This window comes from Phlebotomus papatasi, chromosome 3, assembly GCF_024763615.1.
Source record: "Phlebotomus papatasi isolate M1 chromosome 3, Ppap_2.1, whole genome shotgun sequence".
Classification (NCBI taxonomy): Eukaryota; Metazoa; Arthropoda; class Insecta; order Diptera; family Psychodidae; genus Phlebotomus; species Phlebotomus papatasi.
In genome coordinates, this window is record NC_077224.1 from 20,663,509 (window position 1) to 20,680,166 (window position 16,658).

The 16,658-nt window shown below is 35.1% G+C and overlaps 1 protein-coding gene and 1 long non-coding RNA gene across 3 annotated transcripts in view; one reads left to right on the top strand and one right to left on the bottom strand.

The window, feature by feature from the left end:
- LOC129806853 (nicotinate phosphoribosyltransferase) overlaps positions 1 to 16,522 on the bottom strand; it is a 53,130-nt gene extending 36,608 nt beyond the window's left edge. For both annotated transcript variants that reach the window (XM_055855659.1, XM_055855657.1), the window contains exons 1-4: positions 15,992 to 16,522; positions 635 to 805; positions 351 to 561; positions 133 to 260 (exon numbers count right to left, since the gene is read on the bottom strand). In XM_055855659.1, the coding sequence (XP_055711634.1) occupies positions 133 to 260; positions 351 to 561; positions 635 to 805; positions 15,992 to 16,103 (622 nt within the window). In that variant the 5' untranslated portion in view covers positions 16,104 to 16,522. The remainder of the gene's footprint in view (positions 1 to 132; positions 261 to 350; positions 562 to 634; positions 806 to 15,991) is intronic.
- LOC129806865 (uncharacterized) lies at positions 5,286 to 8,361 on the top strand. The gene is made up of 4 exons (XR_008752208.1): positions 5,286 to 5,992; positions 6,940 to 7,012; positions 7,071 to 7,206; positions 7,259 to 8,361. It is a non-coding gene; the product is annotated as an uncharacterized LOC129806865 (long non-coding RNA).
- Positions 16,523 to 16,658: the final 136 nt, after the last annotated feature.

Below are 16,658 nucleotides of genomic sequence, written 5' to 3' on the forward strand. Positions count from 1 at the left end.
ATATGGCAAAAATGTATGTATCGATCTAATAAACCAGCAAATCCATTGAGTGAAAATCGTGCGATTCACGATTTTCACCGCATTTCTTCTTTTCTCCCATCATAAACATTAAGACAGACACATTAAACTCACCGACAAAGGAGTATTTCGATGCAGAGAGTCCACCGTCGGGTCCTTGGGCTCTCCTCAGGCCAAACTCCAGCAACTTGATATTCTTTCCAGCCACCATTCGATAGCGTGCTGCATTTGTAGCCATCAAGCTGTACAAATAGCAAATTTTCCAAGTAATTTATATCGTTGAAGAAGGTTTTTCTAAACTCAAAAAAAAAATCAAAAAATATATCGCTAACCTTGCATAGTTGACAAGTGTTAGAAGTGTTGTCTCCAACAGCTGAACAACAATCAGGGGACCTTCGACTTTGATGAGAGGCACTCGTGGAAATACCACAGAACCCTCCTCGATAGCCTGAAGAATCACATCTTTGGCCGTCAATTGGCTCAAATACTCAAAGAATTCATCTTCAATTCCATCAGGGAGGGTTTGTTTCAAATATTCAATGTCTGCAATCACAGAATACCATCAAAAAAGGGCCATTCATTCACAAAAAAAAAACCGAAATGAAAGAAAACCCACCTCCATCTGAATAGTGAAAGTTCTCGAGGAATTTCAGACACTCCTCGAGTCCGGCAAAGATCGTAAATTCACCCTGGAAGGGATTTGCACGGAAGAAGAGATCAAAAACACTCTGATCTTCAGTCTTTCCTGACTTCCAGTAAGCATATGCCATTGTTATTTGGTAGAGATCTGCAATTTAGGAAAATTCCCATCGATAGCTCAATAATTCTCGCCCTGACAGACACTGATAAAATATTTTCAAGGGTACTGGACTAAGTAGAATAGGGGGCAGCGGGGCAATTTTGCCACTGAATTTTCTTCAATTTTATTTTTATTTCTCGATTATTTTGAAATGAATTTTGTACCTTGTGTTGGCTTAAATAAAAAAAAATCTAAAATCGGTCTACAGTATCGCGATAAGTTCCGAAAGTAAGTAAGGGAGACTGGGGTAAAAAGTCACAAATCGAAAAAATCAAAATTCAATACAGTAGACTCTCGCTTATCCGTGAGAGCGGGACCAAAATGTCATACGGATTTTGAGAGTGATACCCATTAAATTGTTTGAAATCCAACAATTTTTTTATTTACATTGAAAATTTATGGAGTGAATCCTGACCTGACTGAATCCAACAGTCTCTCTAAACATACGTACTGTCCAAAAAAGTTACAGTGAGTAAGAATTATAGTAAATAGAGCACATTTGCTTAACAAAAAAAAAAACAAAACGGGAACAATGTGTCATAAAAATTTTGAAAATTCAACTGCCTCACGGATTTTTTTATGTCACCCGGAAAAAGAGTCCACGGATAAGCGAGAGTCTACTGTATCTTCCAAGGTAAAAAAATAGCGGCTCAAATTTTTTTTTTATAGATAGCCTCCATAGACCTTCTTCAATGTCGTAAGTTTCTTAGAATTCAAACAAGGAATTTAGAAAATAAAAAATATCGAAATTTTCAGCCCTATTTTTAAAATATTTTCCTTGCAGAAGATAACTATTATTACTGACTTATTTTCCAAAATTGATGCACTGGTGAATATTTTCTAAATAATTTGGATTTTTTGAATACGAATCCGCTATCTATTTTAGAATTTCACAAAAGTTCTTTTCTCCAGAAATCCTTTTATTAAAAATGGCCACTTGGGGTAAAAAGTAACAAAAGGTATAGACCAAAAAGTAACAAAAAAGCGAAACAATTTCTGATGTCTCACGGCGAAAAGAAACGTCATTATCATGTCATGCCGATTGTTGTTTGCATTGGTCAAACGATTTGCAGTCTTTTATCTGTTTTTTTTTTCTAAAATAGCTTGAAAAGCGCTTTTCTCGTTTTCTCACTTTTCTCTTAGAGAAAACGATGTTTTACAAAGGTGTAGATGGAAAAAATTTTCTATAAAAATAAGTCCTCTAAAAAAAATATCCGTTTTGTGACTTTTTGCCCCAGTCTCCCCTAATGAAAAACATAACGAAAGATCAGAATGCTGTTATTTTCATTAAAAAAAAAAACAAATGAAAAAGAAGTTAAAAACAAAAGGCCAGTGATAAGTCTAGATCAGCTTGTAGAGGTGCAATACCTTCATTGCAAATTTGGATTGCAGCAAACTCGAACGATATTTATACATAAATAATACAAATCGTTTAATAATTCTTAAACTGTATAGTAAGGTGCGGTAACATCCTAAGGGGGTTTGCGAAGTGCTCGAATTCATGGTTTTGTTATACCTCAAAATTATCTTCGCATCGTGTACCGTTTACCGGTTGTAAACCAATTTAAATCAATTTATAAATCACTCAAAGGATCCCCCAAACTGGTACATAACCGGTCCAAAACCTATTTGAACAGGTTTTATAAATATCTCGAAACAACGCCCAAAATACCTAAGGATTGATATAATTAAATTGCGGATAAAAATTAGTTATCGGTTACGAACCTGTGCATTATCGGTTCATAACCGGTTCAAATCGGTTTAGGCTTGTCAGGAATTCCAAAATCAAATTCATTTAAAATGCAGAGAGTGAGAGGATCGATACGTTTTTCAGAGTGTCTCTCTCTTTCAGCAGTATAGCTTCACTTTTATGAAGATTCATATAAAAAAAATTAGTTATCTCCCTGATACAGTCGAGTTCCTCAAATTTGAACTCCTCAAATTTGAACGACGGTTGAGTTCAAAATGTAAAATTTGAGGTTGTGTGCAGAAAGTTTTGCGTGAAGTCTGAATTAGAACCATTTTTCTCTGGTGTTTCCTCAATATTCAATTTCAATTCAATATATTTCTCCTCAAATAATGCTTGGTTGCGGCTACCGCCGACTTACCACCGTACTTAATATTATCGTATTATATTAACTTCCGCAGCAAATTCCATTTATTTCACAATAAATGACATTGATATATTCTCTAAAGTTATTTATCTTAATTTAGGGACAGTGCATTTCACATGAATTCCATAACATTTTTGAAAATATCGTTCAAATTTGAGGAACTCTACTGTATTTACGAATAAGAGATTTAAAAATATATAATAAAAAACACTTTTTTTCGGGACTACATTATTTTATATCATACAAGTCTCAAACACCCCCCAGCCCCCGTTTGAATCAGTCTTTGAACTTTGGAGGTTTTAGAAATGTTTTCTAAAAGATATTTTAAATTCATTTAAATCCATAAAGGCTAATTTTTCCTTTTGATAAACGACACAATTTTAATTGTGTCAATTTGCATTACGTTAGCGAACTTTCATGCACACTGCTAGTAAAAAGAAAATCGTATTTCTAATGGTAAATTAATTAAATTCCAAGAATATGATCATGAACACTATTTCAAGATAAATTATGGAAATTGCAATTCTTTTTCGTCTATGAATCTGAAAGAAACACTACAATTAACACAGCATGAAAAATACCTAAAACATTTTATGTTGTTTTACAAAAAAATAATTAAGGAATTCCTGTTTTACTCTTTATATAATCCTTTTTAATAGAATTTATAGGAACTAAACATTTGAACATTAAAAATTTACATATATTTGTTTTATAATGGTTAAATGAATAAAAAGGTTGGCAACTAACACTCTTTTAGTAATACGAAATGGATTTTGAGATTTAAATTAAACATTTGAAATAAAAGATTTAAACTAAATTTTTAGAATAAAAAATAGAGAGATTAAAAAATGTCTTTTGATTTAATTAATTTATGAGCGACTTGCACACCGACGTCCCAAAAACAATTTTATGACTATAGAAAGTAATTTTGTCCTATAAATAACCAGAAATGAGGTTTTTGTTTTTGGTACACAGGTGTCTTACACGTCCTTGAAACGTTACAGATTCTTCTACTTTAATTTATTGCTTAAACTCATTTCTGAACTCAAAGGGAAACCTTTAATAAACGATAACCCTATAAGCCGACCTTTAAAAACTAATTCGTATTAATTTACAATGGCCTTGTTTTTAAAGTGTAAGACTTCTTTATAGCTTAAATCTAAAACGTACCAAACCTCACAATAACCAAACTGAAATAGAAATGCCAACTTTCTTTCAATTTTATTAGATTTTTAAATCTAGTTGAAAAAACCTTTGTAATGTGAGAAGAAAATTTTAAGGCAAGATTGGAATAGATATGAAGCTAGGTTAAGGGTTTAAGAGAGTCCAAAAGATTTAAAAACGGTATTTTTCTCTAAGTTTTTTAGCTGAGATTCTTTACAATCTCAGTTTTTGTGGTCACAGGGGAAATCCGACCTCGTCAGATCGGGTCCAAATTTTGGATCTACACGTTATGACACTCATAGATCACGAAAATCATGTGCGCCAAAAATCGATTTTCGTGGACGGTCCGTCCCGTCCGTCCGTCGTATAAGCACTTCTGGAGAGAGAACGGAGAGAGATATCGACAAGCGGTTTTTGGCAAAGGTTAAATGTCGTTGGGCCGCTAGAAGTTGATGGTGTTATATCCACCCCCCCCCCCCACAACCCCTCCCGCCATTTTGGAACACCCCCAAATTTTGTTTTTTCGATAACTCAGCCCCTATGGCATCGATCGGGCTCAAATTTTAGTATGTTATAGCTGGGCCTAAGAGCCTTCGATCGATACCAAACGTAAACCCCTCCAACGCGATTCTTTTTCAAATTCAACTCACAATCGAATTTTCACGCATTCCGAGTTGCACGCATTTCGAGGTCACCTGTAAAGAATCTCAGCTACCATAAACTTATCTGGGCTTATCCACTGGTAAAAATGAAAGGTTCACTGGGGATCCTTTCAATAGAATCATGGCCTAAAAGGTTCATTTTTATCAAAATGCTAGTATGAAAATGATCTTTCTTTAAAGAATCACTAAAGTGATCCAAATAAAGGATCAAACAAAGTGACCCATTAAAAGGTTCATCAAATCGATCATTTTAAAAAGATCCCTGTTCCTCAAGAATAATTAACAAAATTAAAGAAGATAAATAGTCAAAAATGCGCGTAAACTATTTACTCCGATGATAAAATAATGTTTCAAATTGAAAAAATGTATATTTTAAATTATTTACATAATATATTTGCAAAAAAAATATCAAAGCGAACGAAGCGAACCTTTTGAAAGGATCACTAAATTTTGCCAGTGCGCATGCGCACAATCGACGCTGTCAAAAAAGATCACGCCACCTTTCAACTCGGCCCGGCCAGTGCCGAGTGTGACGCGAGCGAGAGAGGAAAGGTGACATCGCGACCCGTGACGTGTCAAGTCATGTTCCCAAATCAGTGCGTTTTTTGTCTTTTATCTTTCTTAAGATATTCATCTAAAGTTAAGTGACATTGTTCTAGTGCATATGTGCGTAGAATTTTAGTGAAAATTGTCAAAGAATACGCAGTGGAGTGCAATGTGTCAATTGTGCGATATCCAAAATGAAATGGCGTCATGGCCATCATGGCCGTCATGGTGTTGTGAAAAAATTCAAGTGGTTTATTCTTGGAAAAATCATCGTTTTTACCAATTTATCTCGAAGATATCGTAGATTGATACGAAATATTCGATATTGGTTGATAAAAACGATGAAATAATCACATGTGCAAAATAAAAATTCCCAAAAAATGTTTTTGTATCAGCCGGACGCCAAACAAAATATTTATGGGGGCTTTTTTGCCCTATTTTTCTTTCTTTTTTAGATTCTTCCGGATCTCTCTGAAAGTGTGTGATTGTTTTTTCGGAGTCAGTGTGAAGAAAAGTGAGACACTGATTGTTGGACGTTTTGGAGATGAGGTGGACAGTATCCTGTCCGTCACTGTGGAGTGGGAAGTACTGGAAAACCCAGAAAACTCTGATTTGTGTCTTCACTGAATTCTCCCATCAAACCGCCTAATTCTCGCCATCCCATCAGTCTTCAACAGTAGAATCTCAGGGTAAGATTTTTATTTGTTTTTTTTTTTTTTTTTTTTTTTTTTTGATTTTAGGACAGAATCACATTGAATTGACAGTAAATGCTCACCGTATTTCGTTAATTTACAAAATTTTATTGACATTCTTACACAAATTTTCAATTACCGTATTACATTATCACATAATCGGTGGCACTAGGTGAAAATAATATCAGAAAATTAAAAAAAAAATAAAACGAAAATACGAAAAACGGTGAGCAAAAAAACTGTAGGACTTTTTGCTACAGATTTTCTTACAGTTCTTTTGCTCACCGTTTATCGCATTTTCGTTTTATTCCTTCAATTTTCTTATATTATTCTTACTTAGTGCCACCGAATATGAGATAAGGTAATACGGTAATTCAGAATTTGCGTATGAAGTGCAATAAAAATGCGTAAATTGACGAAATACGGTGAGGCTTTGGCGGTGACGGTGAGCATTTTACTGTCAATGTGATTCTGCCTATAATATTTAGCTGTGAACGCTAATTTAAATGGAAATCCTCAGTTCTTTCCAAATAAAGAATCATATACCATAAGTTGATACAAATTAACACCGGATTTCTCTTCTGTATTTGCCTATTTATTCAAAGAAAAGTACATTTTTCAGACCTCGTAAAATAATTCGAATTACAGTACTGTTTCCAATTTAAAAATTCTAAATTTAGTTGTGATGAAATTTCCTCTTGGCTTGGAATATTTATCAAATGAAAAGGGCATTATTTCATTGACATTTAGGAGACCTAATACATTTTTGTCTTCTATTTTGTACGCGTGTTCTCTATCAAAAAACGTAGTTGACCAATATTTAACACCAAAGTAAATGACATCGTCAAAAGAAAATATATCAATAATTTCACAAAAAAATGGGAAATCATCGTTGTATACATACATTTAGCTTTACATACAAATGATCCCAATTTATATTCCAGCATCACAGGAAGCGTCACTATCAGACAATTTTGGTCGACTATTAGGGAGGTGTTAAAATTAATGCCAGAGCTGGTAATGATAATTTTGCTTTTTTGTAGTACTTCTTTTCATTTTATATAACTAATTTCAGCTACTCTTTGATTTTGAGTCACAATATGGTCAAAAAAATGTTCGTGTTAAACTGACGTCACTTCTTCAGAAAATTGACAAGGAATACCCTTTGTTTCCCGATGCTAGACAGAAAAGGAACAACGAAATCATTGATGGTAAAGATATTTATAAATGAAGTCGATATTTTTCTTATGTATATTTTTTTAGAGTGGACGACATCGGTCCAGGGATTTTTGAAAGTCCTTTCGTTTTTCCCACCTGTGAACACTGATGCGAAGAAGCAAAAAGCAACTGTTAAGGACTCCTTGTCATCTTTTATAATATTCTTTCCACTGGGCACTCCACCTTCGGGAATAATGGACGATATTAATAAAAGAGGTGAAGGAATACAATTCTTCGCGGATGGTTCCAACAAAAAGGCCCTTTCAAACTTCTACTTGAAGGTGGACGACCTCATCTGGAAGATCAAAGCTACAGATTTTATTGATGCATTTGATTTCATTTTTAAAGTTCATTTCGCTCTCAATATTGATTTTAAAAAATGTCATTCCCATTTCTATAAGTTTATTCAGCATTAAGTTTATGGAATTTCTCTCCAAAAGATGCCAGTTTCTTTAAAATCTGTAGCAGCCCGTTGTAATCTAAACTGAAAAAACCAATTGATAATGCAATAATGAAACTAAAAATTTTAACCCTCTAAGTTCGATTAAGTCACCCTAAAACTTCTCGTTTTTAACCCTTTAAGGACGAGAAATTTTTTACGGACCGAAAATCGTCAATAAAAATGAAACCGGTAAACGTCTTACCTCTAACCTTGGAAAGTCCAACAGAGCCTTATTTGGTGTATTTTTCACCTCTTTGAACAATAGGGATAAAAATGGTCAAAAAATTTAAGTAATTTTTCTGGCGATACCAATGATAGATCAATTGTCGCTCTAATGAAAAATATTACGTTTGAGTATTGTAGTTTTTATTCCCAAAATGGTTTTGCTTAAAAATAATTGGAAATATAAAAAATAATTAAAATCAATTTTCAATATGAGAATTTACAAAGCGTCATTTTTGAGCTTATATATTTATTATATAGCAAATAGCTAAAGATTTACAAAAAATATTCTAGATTCCTTCAACCTTTTACTTTATAATTATGTACAAACATAAGAAAAAATAACTTTAGGTAGTCAGGAAAAATTACTTTCTTTATAGGACACCGGTGTTCCAATCGACCTTAAAGGGTTAAAAAGATTAATTCGCCTGAGCAATGTATGAAAATTAAATTGTCTTTGTAATAAAGAAGAATTTAAAAAGGCTTTAATTTGTTTTTACTGTATTTGATCGATTGTATGGGACGAGTAAAATTCAAAAACGGATATATTGAAAGGTTCACAGTGAACCATTTCAAAGGTTCACTGAGAACCATTTCAAAGGTTCATCCGATGATCCATTAAAAAGTTCCTCAAAATGAACCTTTCAAAGCATTAAAATTTGATACTTTCAGGAAGGATCAAAGTGATTTTTTAACGAAGGTTCGAAATGAACCTTTTGAAAAGATGGATCATATTTGATCCCCCAAAAGGATCGCGAAAGGATCAAAATGAACCTTTCATTTTTACCAGTGTCACTGGTTTTTTTTTGGATTCCTCGAAAACGCGTTTTGCGATTTTTTCATTTTTGGATATGTTTTAGAGATTACATAGGCGAACATTTCGCTCTAATACGACAATACCATTGAACCATTCCGAATAACGGTTTTTCAAGGTCACAGGTTAAAAAAGACACTAGAGAGCGCATTTATCAGGCGAATGGGGTCATGTTTGGGCTCGTTGGAGAGGTCTTGGAATTTCCTATAAAACTGAACTGGTTCCAATCGGTTCTGAACCGATAATGAACCGGTTCATAGTCGATAACTAATTTTTATTCGAAAATCAATTCTATTTACTTTTGAAACAATTTTGAAGGACCTTTTGAATGATTTATGAATCGGTTCAAATCGGTTGAGAACCGATGAATGATAAATGATGCTAAAGTACTTTTGAAGTATAGCATCTAAGTCACGAGTTCGAGCATTTCGCAAAACCTGGGTCGCTTTGCCACCCCTTTCTTTAAAAACGTCTCCAAAAATCAGGTCCCAGCCCCAACAGGGTTTTTGAAAGAAATTAATGAAAATTTTAGAAAATATACTTTACATGTTGCACTTTTATATGCCTATAAAATAGTATAAAATTAAATAACTTTTAATAATGTTGAAAAAAAACTTAAGTGCACATTTAGTTTTTTGCCCATCTAACCCCTAATCTCTTAACTCGGAAAAATAAATTTACAATTTTGACACTGATCTCAGAGTCAGAACTGAGTAGTCAATCTAACATTTTCAAGACGAATGATTTAATCTCCGAATTAAAAGCAAAATTTGTACCGTTTAACCTGAATTAAAAATATTGCCACTCAAATAGTTCAACTTATGTTGTGAAATTTGAATAAATTAAGTTCAAAACCCAAAAGAAAATCTGAAACTTCAAAATTCGGCATTTTTAGAATACAATAGAATTCAAATAATTACTTGAATTTATCGTTATCGATTTGTTGTTTGCAAATTTATTTTGATAAGTTCTTTTTTCAGTTTCTGAAACACTTCAAAATTCCTTCATAAAAAAGTCCAAATGGAGCTGTTTTGGACAGTGACTTTTTATGGAAATAATCTTATATAGAACAAGGTATTATCACTGATATTTACTAACAACAAAAAAATTATATAGTCAATAAGCAAGGAAATACAGTGGGACCTCGATAGAGTGAACCCCCGATAGAGTCATTCTCCATTAGAGTCAACAGCTATTTTTTTACTTTACGGACTCCGATAGTGTCAACTTGGACCCAAATTGACTCCGATAGAGTCAAGTTTTCTTGTATTATTGAACTAATAATATTATATGGTTTAATATGATCTTTTCGAAATAAAAAACAGTCTTATTGTGTATCAACTTTGAACACAAGAAAAAATATTTATCTAAGGACATGGTAATTTTGTGATAAAATTCGTAGGCTCATTAACTGTGTATTCATTTTCCAACAAAATATTTTTAAGCTTTTTGACCGATTGAAAGTCCTCTTGTCTTAAAATTTTTTTAATGTCTAAGATCACAATGTAAGGAATTCTGAGCCATCATTAATTCGTAAGTGAATAATATTATGGCACAGAAAAGTGCTCGCCAAATACTCAGGTCAAATGCAGAAACTGCAATGGCAACCATCTTGCAAACGATTTATCTTGTCCAGCACGCGATAACTTCATCCGAATGAGAAACGCCCGCAGCAACAAAAATCGCCAACCTGGCCCTTCATTGAACCCTTCAGAAGTGCGCCTTTCTGTCCCTCCGCTACCTTCTAGTATGGATGATTTCCCTGTGCTTCCCGCACCCTCAAATCGTAGGATCCTTAATTCAAATGAAATCAGAGGACCCAACAAAACCTCTAATCTTCAGAGTCAACCCAAGAATGAGATTCTACAGCCTAGACCTGGAAGTTCTCAATCAGGAAAAAATCAAGCACGCAGCTTACCATCTCAGACTACAAACTCCATACCTCAAAGTAATTTTGATAGAAATAGTAGCATCTATAATCAGCCTGGAAATCCTCAAAGGCAATCTTCAAATCAAAATGCTCGCCAAATACCTCATCGCTGGAAGGGCAGCCAAGCAGATGATCAGTCGAATCTCTTCAATTCACAGGAGCTTCTGGATATCTCCTTGGAACTTCTCACTGGCCTCCGCAACTGCCGTAGCAAAATTGATCAACTTCAGCTGATGTTCAGTATTATCGTTAAGTATATTGATGATTAATTGTCTAACGTGCATGATTTGGAACAGTCAAAGTATACAGCCAAAAATTTCAGAGTTTTCTAATTTTCTAGTTAACCATAAAGTCGATATCTGTTTCCTATCGGAAACGTGGCTTTCTCCTGACCGGATGCTAGATATCCCACATTATAAAATCATTCGTAAAGATAGAGACAAAAGAATTGGTGGTGGGGTAGCCATCATTATTAATAATAATTTGAAATTTGATCAAATACACAATATATCAACAAATGCAATAGAGGCTATTGGCATTACTGTCTTTGGTGATAAAGGTACGGTTAATATGTTTTCAGTCTACTTTCCGGGAACAAAATTAAACTCTAACTCCCTTCTTGCTTTTAAAGATGATTTGGAGAACCTTTCTCAATTTAAGGGAAATATTCTTATCTGTGGGGACTTGAACGCCAAACATAGGGCGTGGAATTGCACTAGAGCCAATAAAACCGGCTCTATTCTGTACTCAGCGTTAACCAGCTCGGATCTCCATATCCTTTTCCCTCCTTCTCCAACTTACTTTCCCCATCAAACTTCTCGTACTTTTCCATCAACGATTGATATTGGCCTTACTAGAAACCCCCAGGCCATTTCAAATATGCAATCCATTAATGAACTTTCATCGGATCATTTTCCTGTGACATTTTGTTTTAATTTTGATCATTCTAGGTCAAAGAATGTTGTTAAGTCACTTAATTTTCCGAAAGCTAATTGGGCACTTTTTAATAACACAGTTGTTTCATCCCTTCCTACCTTTAATAATAATCACCTGCTCCCCTCTTCAGTTGATGTAGACCGGGCTGTGTCAAGCCTTACCCTAGCTATTCAAAATGGTGTTCAAAGAGCTGTACCAGCTAACGATCTTCCCAGCAATTCGGAATTTTCCTTATCCGATAAAGTGAAGCAGTTAATCTCATATAGAAATTACGTCCGTAGGTTATGGATTCGTAGGAGAGAAAATTCTTCAAAAATATTTTTAACTTTTTTAAACAAAACAATTAAGAAAACCATTACTGAAGAACGTAACCAGAAATGGAATGAAAAGATCCGCAGCTTCACCCCTAATAGCGTACAATTCTGGAAAGCTGCACGAAAACTGAGAAATAAACGAACGTTTATTCCCCCTTTTACGCAGGATGGTAATCTTATTACCTCTGATTCAGAAAAAGCGTCTGTGCTTGCAGATACTTTTTTGAAATCTCATAATTTAACGTCAAATTCAAAGTCCAATCCTGATGTGGAGAGGAAGGTTTGCTCGGCGGCTTGTCTCATCAAAGCAATCTCTATCAAAGAGGTTGAAGTTCTCAAAACTGATGTCCAAGAAGTATCAACTGTTATTCGCTCTCTTAAACCTCGAAAAGCTCCTGGCCATGATCAAATAGCAACTATTCCTGTTAAAAACCTTGCAGCTCGTGCAATTGCCTTTATCACGTTGATATTTAACTCCTGCTTAGTGATTGGGTACTTCCCCAACGCTTGGAAATTGGCTGTAGTCATTCCTATTCCTAAACCTGGCAAGGATCTTTCCAACCCAATCAATTTCCGTCCTATTAGTCTTTTAAGTGTTCTAGCTAAAATGTTTGAAAGAATTATTCTTTCCAGAATCAATTTATTTCTTGAGACGCACAAAATTATTTGTGATGAGCAGTTTGGGTTTCGAGCCAAGCACTCTACTACTCACCAACTTCTTCGAGTTACCAATAGTATCAGGAATGGCTTTAAAAGTAGAAGTTCCACTGGTCTAGTGGCTTTTGATATGGAGAAATGCTTCGACACCGTATGGCACGACGCACTTGTTTACAAAATGCTCATCAACAAATTTCCATTTTATATAGTTAAAATTATTAAGTCCTTCCTGTCTGAAAGAAATTTTTACACTAAATTCAACAATTCTACTTCCAGAAACTTAACTATTCCAGCTGGTGTACCTCAAGGTAGCACTTTGAGCCCCACCCTTTTTAACATTTTCTCTTATGACATCAGAACGGCTATTAAACTATGCTCTATCGCCATTTTTGCGGACGACATTTGTATATATTTCACTTCCAAAAATCCCGATAAAGTTTCTAAAACACTGTCCAATGATTCTGACAACTTGGTGAGTTACTGCAAAACTTGGAAGATGAAAATTAATCCCTCCAAAACTCAAGCCGTCTACTTTACCAGACGGCGTAGCCCTAAATATCTTCCTAATTCTTCTTTAAGGATCATGAATGAGAATATTGAGTGGTCCAAAAATATTAAATATCTAGGCCTCACTCTCGATAGGGCTTTAACTTGGAAAAGTCACTGTGAAGCTACCGCCTCGAAGGCTCTTACACTTATCCGTACCCTCTATCCTCTTATCAACCGTAAATCCTATCTCCATACTAAAAATAAACTTTTCCTTTTCAACATGGTTTTCCGAGGCATTATTTTGTACTCCAGCGTGGTCTGGGGGAATTGCGCGGAAACCCACACCAACAAAATTCAAGTAGTTGAGAACAAAGTTCTTAGATTAATTCTCAATCTGCCATTCAACTATCCTAATCATTGGATGTACAGTGCTGCCAAAGTCTCTCCCTTGCGCAAGGAAATTTGTAAGCTCAAAGATAAATTTTTAACTGATTTGCCTAATAATCCAAGCAAATTAATACAAGACTTATCATTATAGAAGGAAGTCGCTTTTGGGTCAGTCGAGTGCCGTCTGTATTCGGAAGCTGAGGCGTTGGTCGCGGGGCGCTGTGTAGGTGTTTGCTGCCAGTTGTGGAGGGTACGCTGAGAGTAATCCACAGACTACCCCTATTCGGGGGGTTTCCGCCCTCTTTTCCCCTCACTTTGTGAAGGTATAGTCTCTGGTGGCCCCTGTCAGTGTGGCGAGGTACTGTCGGGCCTACACTGCCTCTTAGTGGTCCGGCGTCTCGGGTGGAGGAATCAGATCGACTCTGGTCTGACCTGCATTTCTTCCTCCTCACTATTATGTTATTGGTGCTGGGATGACAGGGCGCGATTGGTTCCGACGGGTCGACTGGGCCTTGACCGCTTCCGGGGTCTTTCCCTCACTACTACTCTAATATTTTTTATTTTATATATTTTTTAAATACTCAATTACCGATGTATACAATTCTAAATATTATTTTCTTTTTTTTTTCTTGAAGTTTTTTGCTGTAAAGCTTTTTTCTTCTTCTATTTTTTATTCTCTTTAGCTATGCTTCAATTTTCTTTAAACTAGTTAATTTCTAGCATCCTACGTCTATCTTTATCTATTTACGATATTGCTATTTTCTGTTTCAATAGCTGTAAGGAATTATATATTCTATCTCTAACTAACTCTTCTGTAAGACATGCATCAAACCGAATTTTTGAAATAAATATATATATATAATATTATGGCAAAAACAAAAAATATGAACTCTAATTCCAAAAAAACGTACAAGATGCTAGATTTTTTGAGTATAACATAGTGAAGAAACTTTTCTAAATTTATTAGAACATTTTAAAGGCCTTACTCTTCTTTAAAAAATGTACATGATAAACAATCATAAAAATTACGCTTCTAAAGAAAACGGGTATATTTATTTTACCTTACATTTTTAACTTAAAATATGAGTAATCTCAAAAGAAAATTTAGATCAAAAACAAAAATAAGCAACAGAAAATTAAAAATTTTAAGCAAGAAAAATTGTAAGCAAATTCATTAAAAAGAAATCGCCTGTGGGTATGCAAATTTTCTTGATGCATAATGCCATTTCGCGCGTTTTTTCGGTCCAGAAAATGTGCATAATCCCGGGACTGGCTGTATTTAATAATAATAATAATATTCTTAAAAATCATTCCTTAATCTCCAACTTTTGCCTAAAGACAATACTTTTTTGGGTCAGATGGTATAGAATATATGAATTAATTTATGAATCTAGTACAAACATAAAATAGTACCCATGTATAGGGTAAGTGCGCCAAATTCCGGCCAGCTTGTAATTTCGGCCACATTTTTTGTTCCTCGAATTTCAATGAATTTTTAGTTTTTGCGTACTCTAAAAATAATACAAAATTGTCGATTAGACGAACAAGATGATTTGAAAAAGACATTCGAAGAATTCCGGAAGGGCAAGGAACTATGAAAATAAAAGTGGCCGAAATAGGGCACCAATGTTATGTCAACATTTTTGTTCATTTTAGAATGTATTAAGAATTAATTTAGAGAAAATAAAGACGATAGACTGTCTACAAGGTTCCAAGGAACACTCCTTACAAAAAAGTAACAAATAATTTCAATTTGTATTAAAAATATTACATTTCAAATTTGAGACTTTGGCGCTTGCATGCAACTATGCCGAAATTTGACACGCTTACCCTATATCAAAATTTCACATTTTAATTGATTTTTTCGGACTCCGATAGTGTCAACAAATACAATAGAGTCAACAGGCCTAGAAATAATTAGTTGACTCTATCGAGGTCCCTCTGTATCTTTTATATAGTCAATAAGCAAGGAAATATTTTTTTAATATTCATTCAGAAAGTTAATTTTAAAATTTGAGTGTAAACTTTTAATAAACAATCGTCCAGACAGCCCTATTCTCCCGCTTCCATTGCATTTCTATCTCATTCTCCTTTGAGACCTTTCTTTCTGCGTTTTCCTCATTTGATTTGCAATCGACGTGCTTGCAATGACCTCACGATTGCCTGAGGGACTTATCGGGTAGTTTTCCGTTCAAGGGAATATCTTCTGGCAAATCACAAAAATGCCATTTTCGGAGAGAAAATCAATTTGAGATTTTGAGACGCATTTCTGTGGGCTGATAAGCCCCTTGTTGAATCTCTGAACATGATAAGTGGCCTGATAAGGGTGTCCCTGAGTAGGTACATTGCTCAGTGATCGCCCCAAAGCGGAGCTCTAATCTCAATGACATCGCTAAACATGCGTTAATATTGGCAGATTCCTGGACAGGGGGCTGCGAATCCAGACACCTGCTCATTCACCTCAAAATAAAATCGCCAAGGGTCACTAGAGGTCATGGCGCCTTTTTTGCCGTCAAATTGAGAGGATGCCCCCAGAGGCATTTGGGGCTGCGTAGGATAGCTTTGAGGAGGTCTACAAGTGACTTACCCGTGAGCAATGGTTGAACGACACTGTTGTGATTTTCATTGCAGTGTCCACCGCATCTGACCATCATCTTGCGGCTGAGGAATTTTCCGTCCTCTCGTGAATCCGTGGCCATTGCTCCTGACCACTTTTGGGACTCCGCACGGGGCACAACACTCACACAACACTTAGTCACAGACACGTGGTCCACTGGAGGGGTCCAGTGGATGGGAAATATTGGGGGGATTGGGTGAAATCCAAAGGGAAATGAGAGAAAATTATTTTGTGCAACACGGACAGTGTTGCCTTCATAACCTCACAAGCACAACTGAATGTCAAATCGCAGTGCTCTGGCTTTTTTATTGCGATTTCGCGAATGCCCTCACGCACACTCACGCATTATTTTGCCCGCCACACCACTACATCTTCACTAATTCACATTTTTACACGAAATACACTCAAATGGGGCGCTATTGCATGAGAAAATTGCAAAAGTGTGAAAGCACACACGTGCAATTTGTTTTGCTTTTGACATCCACCCGCGACTATGCTGCCAACTAGCGGAAATTTTGCAAAACAAATCGATGAATCTATGGTTACTCGATGAAAATAATTTTCTCTTTTTTATTTTAGGAAAGGAAAATTTGCTTTCTTTTACAGCATTTTACCTTGTACACGAAGGAAAAAGCAA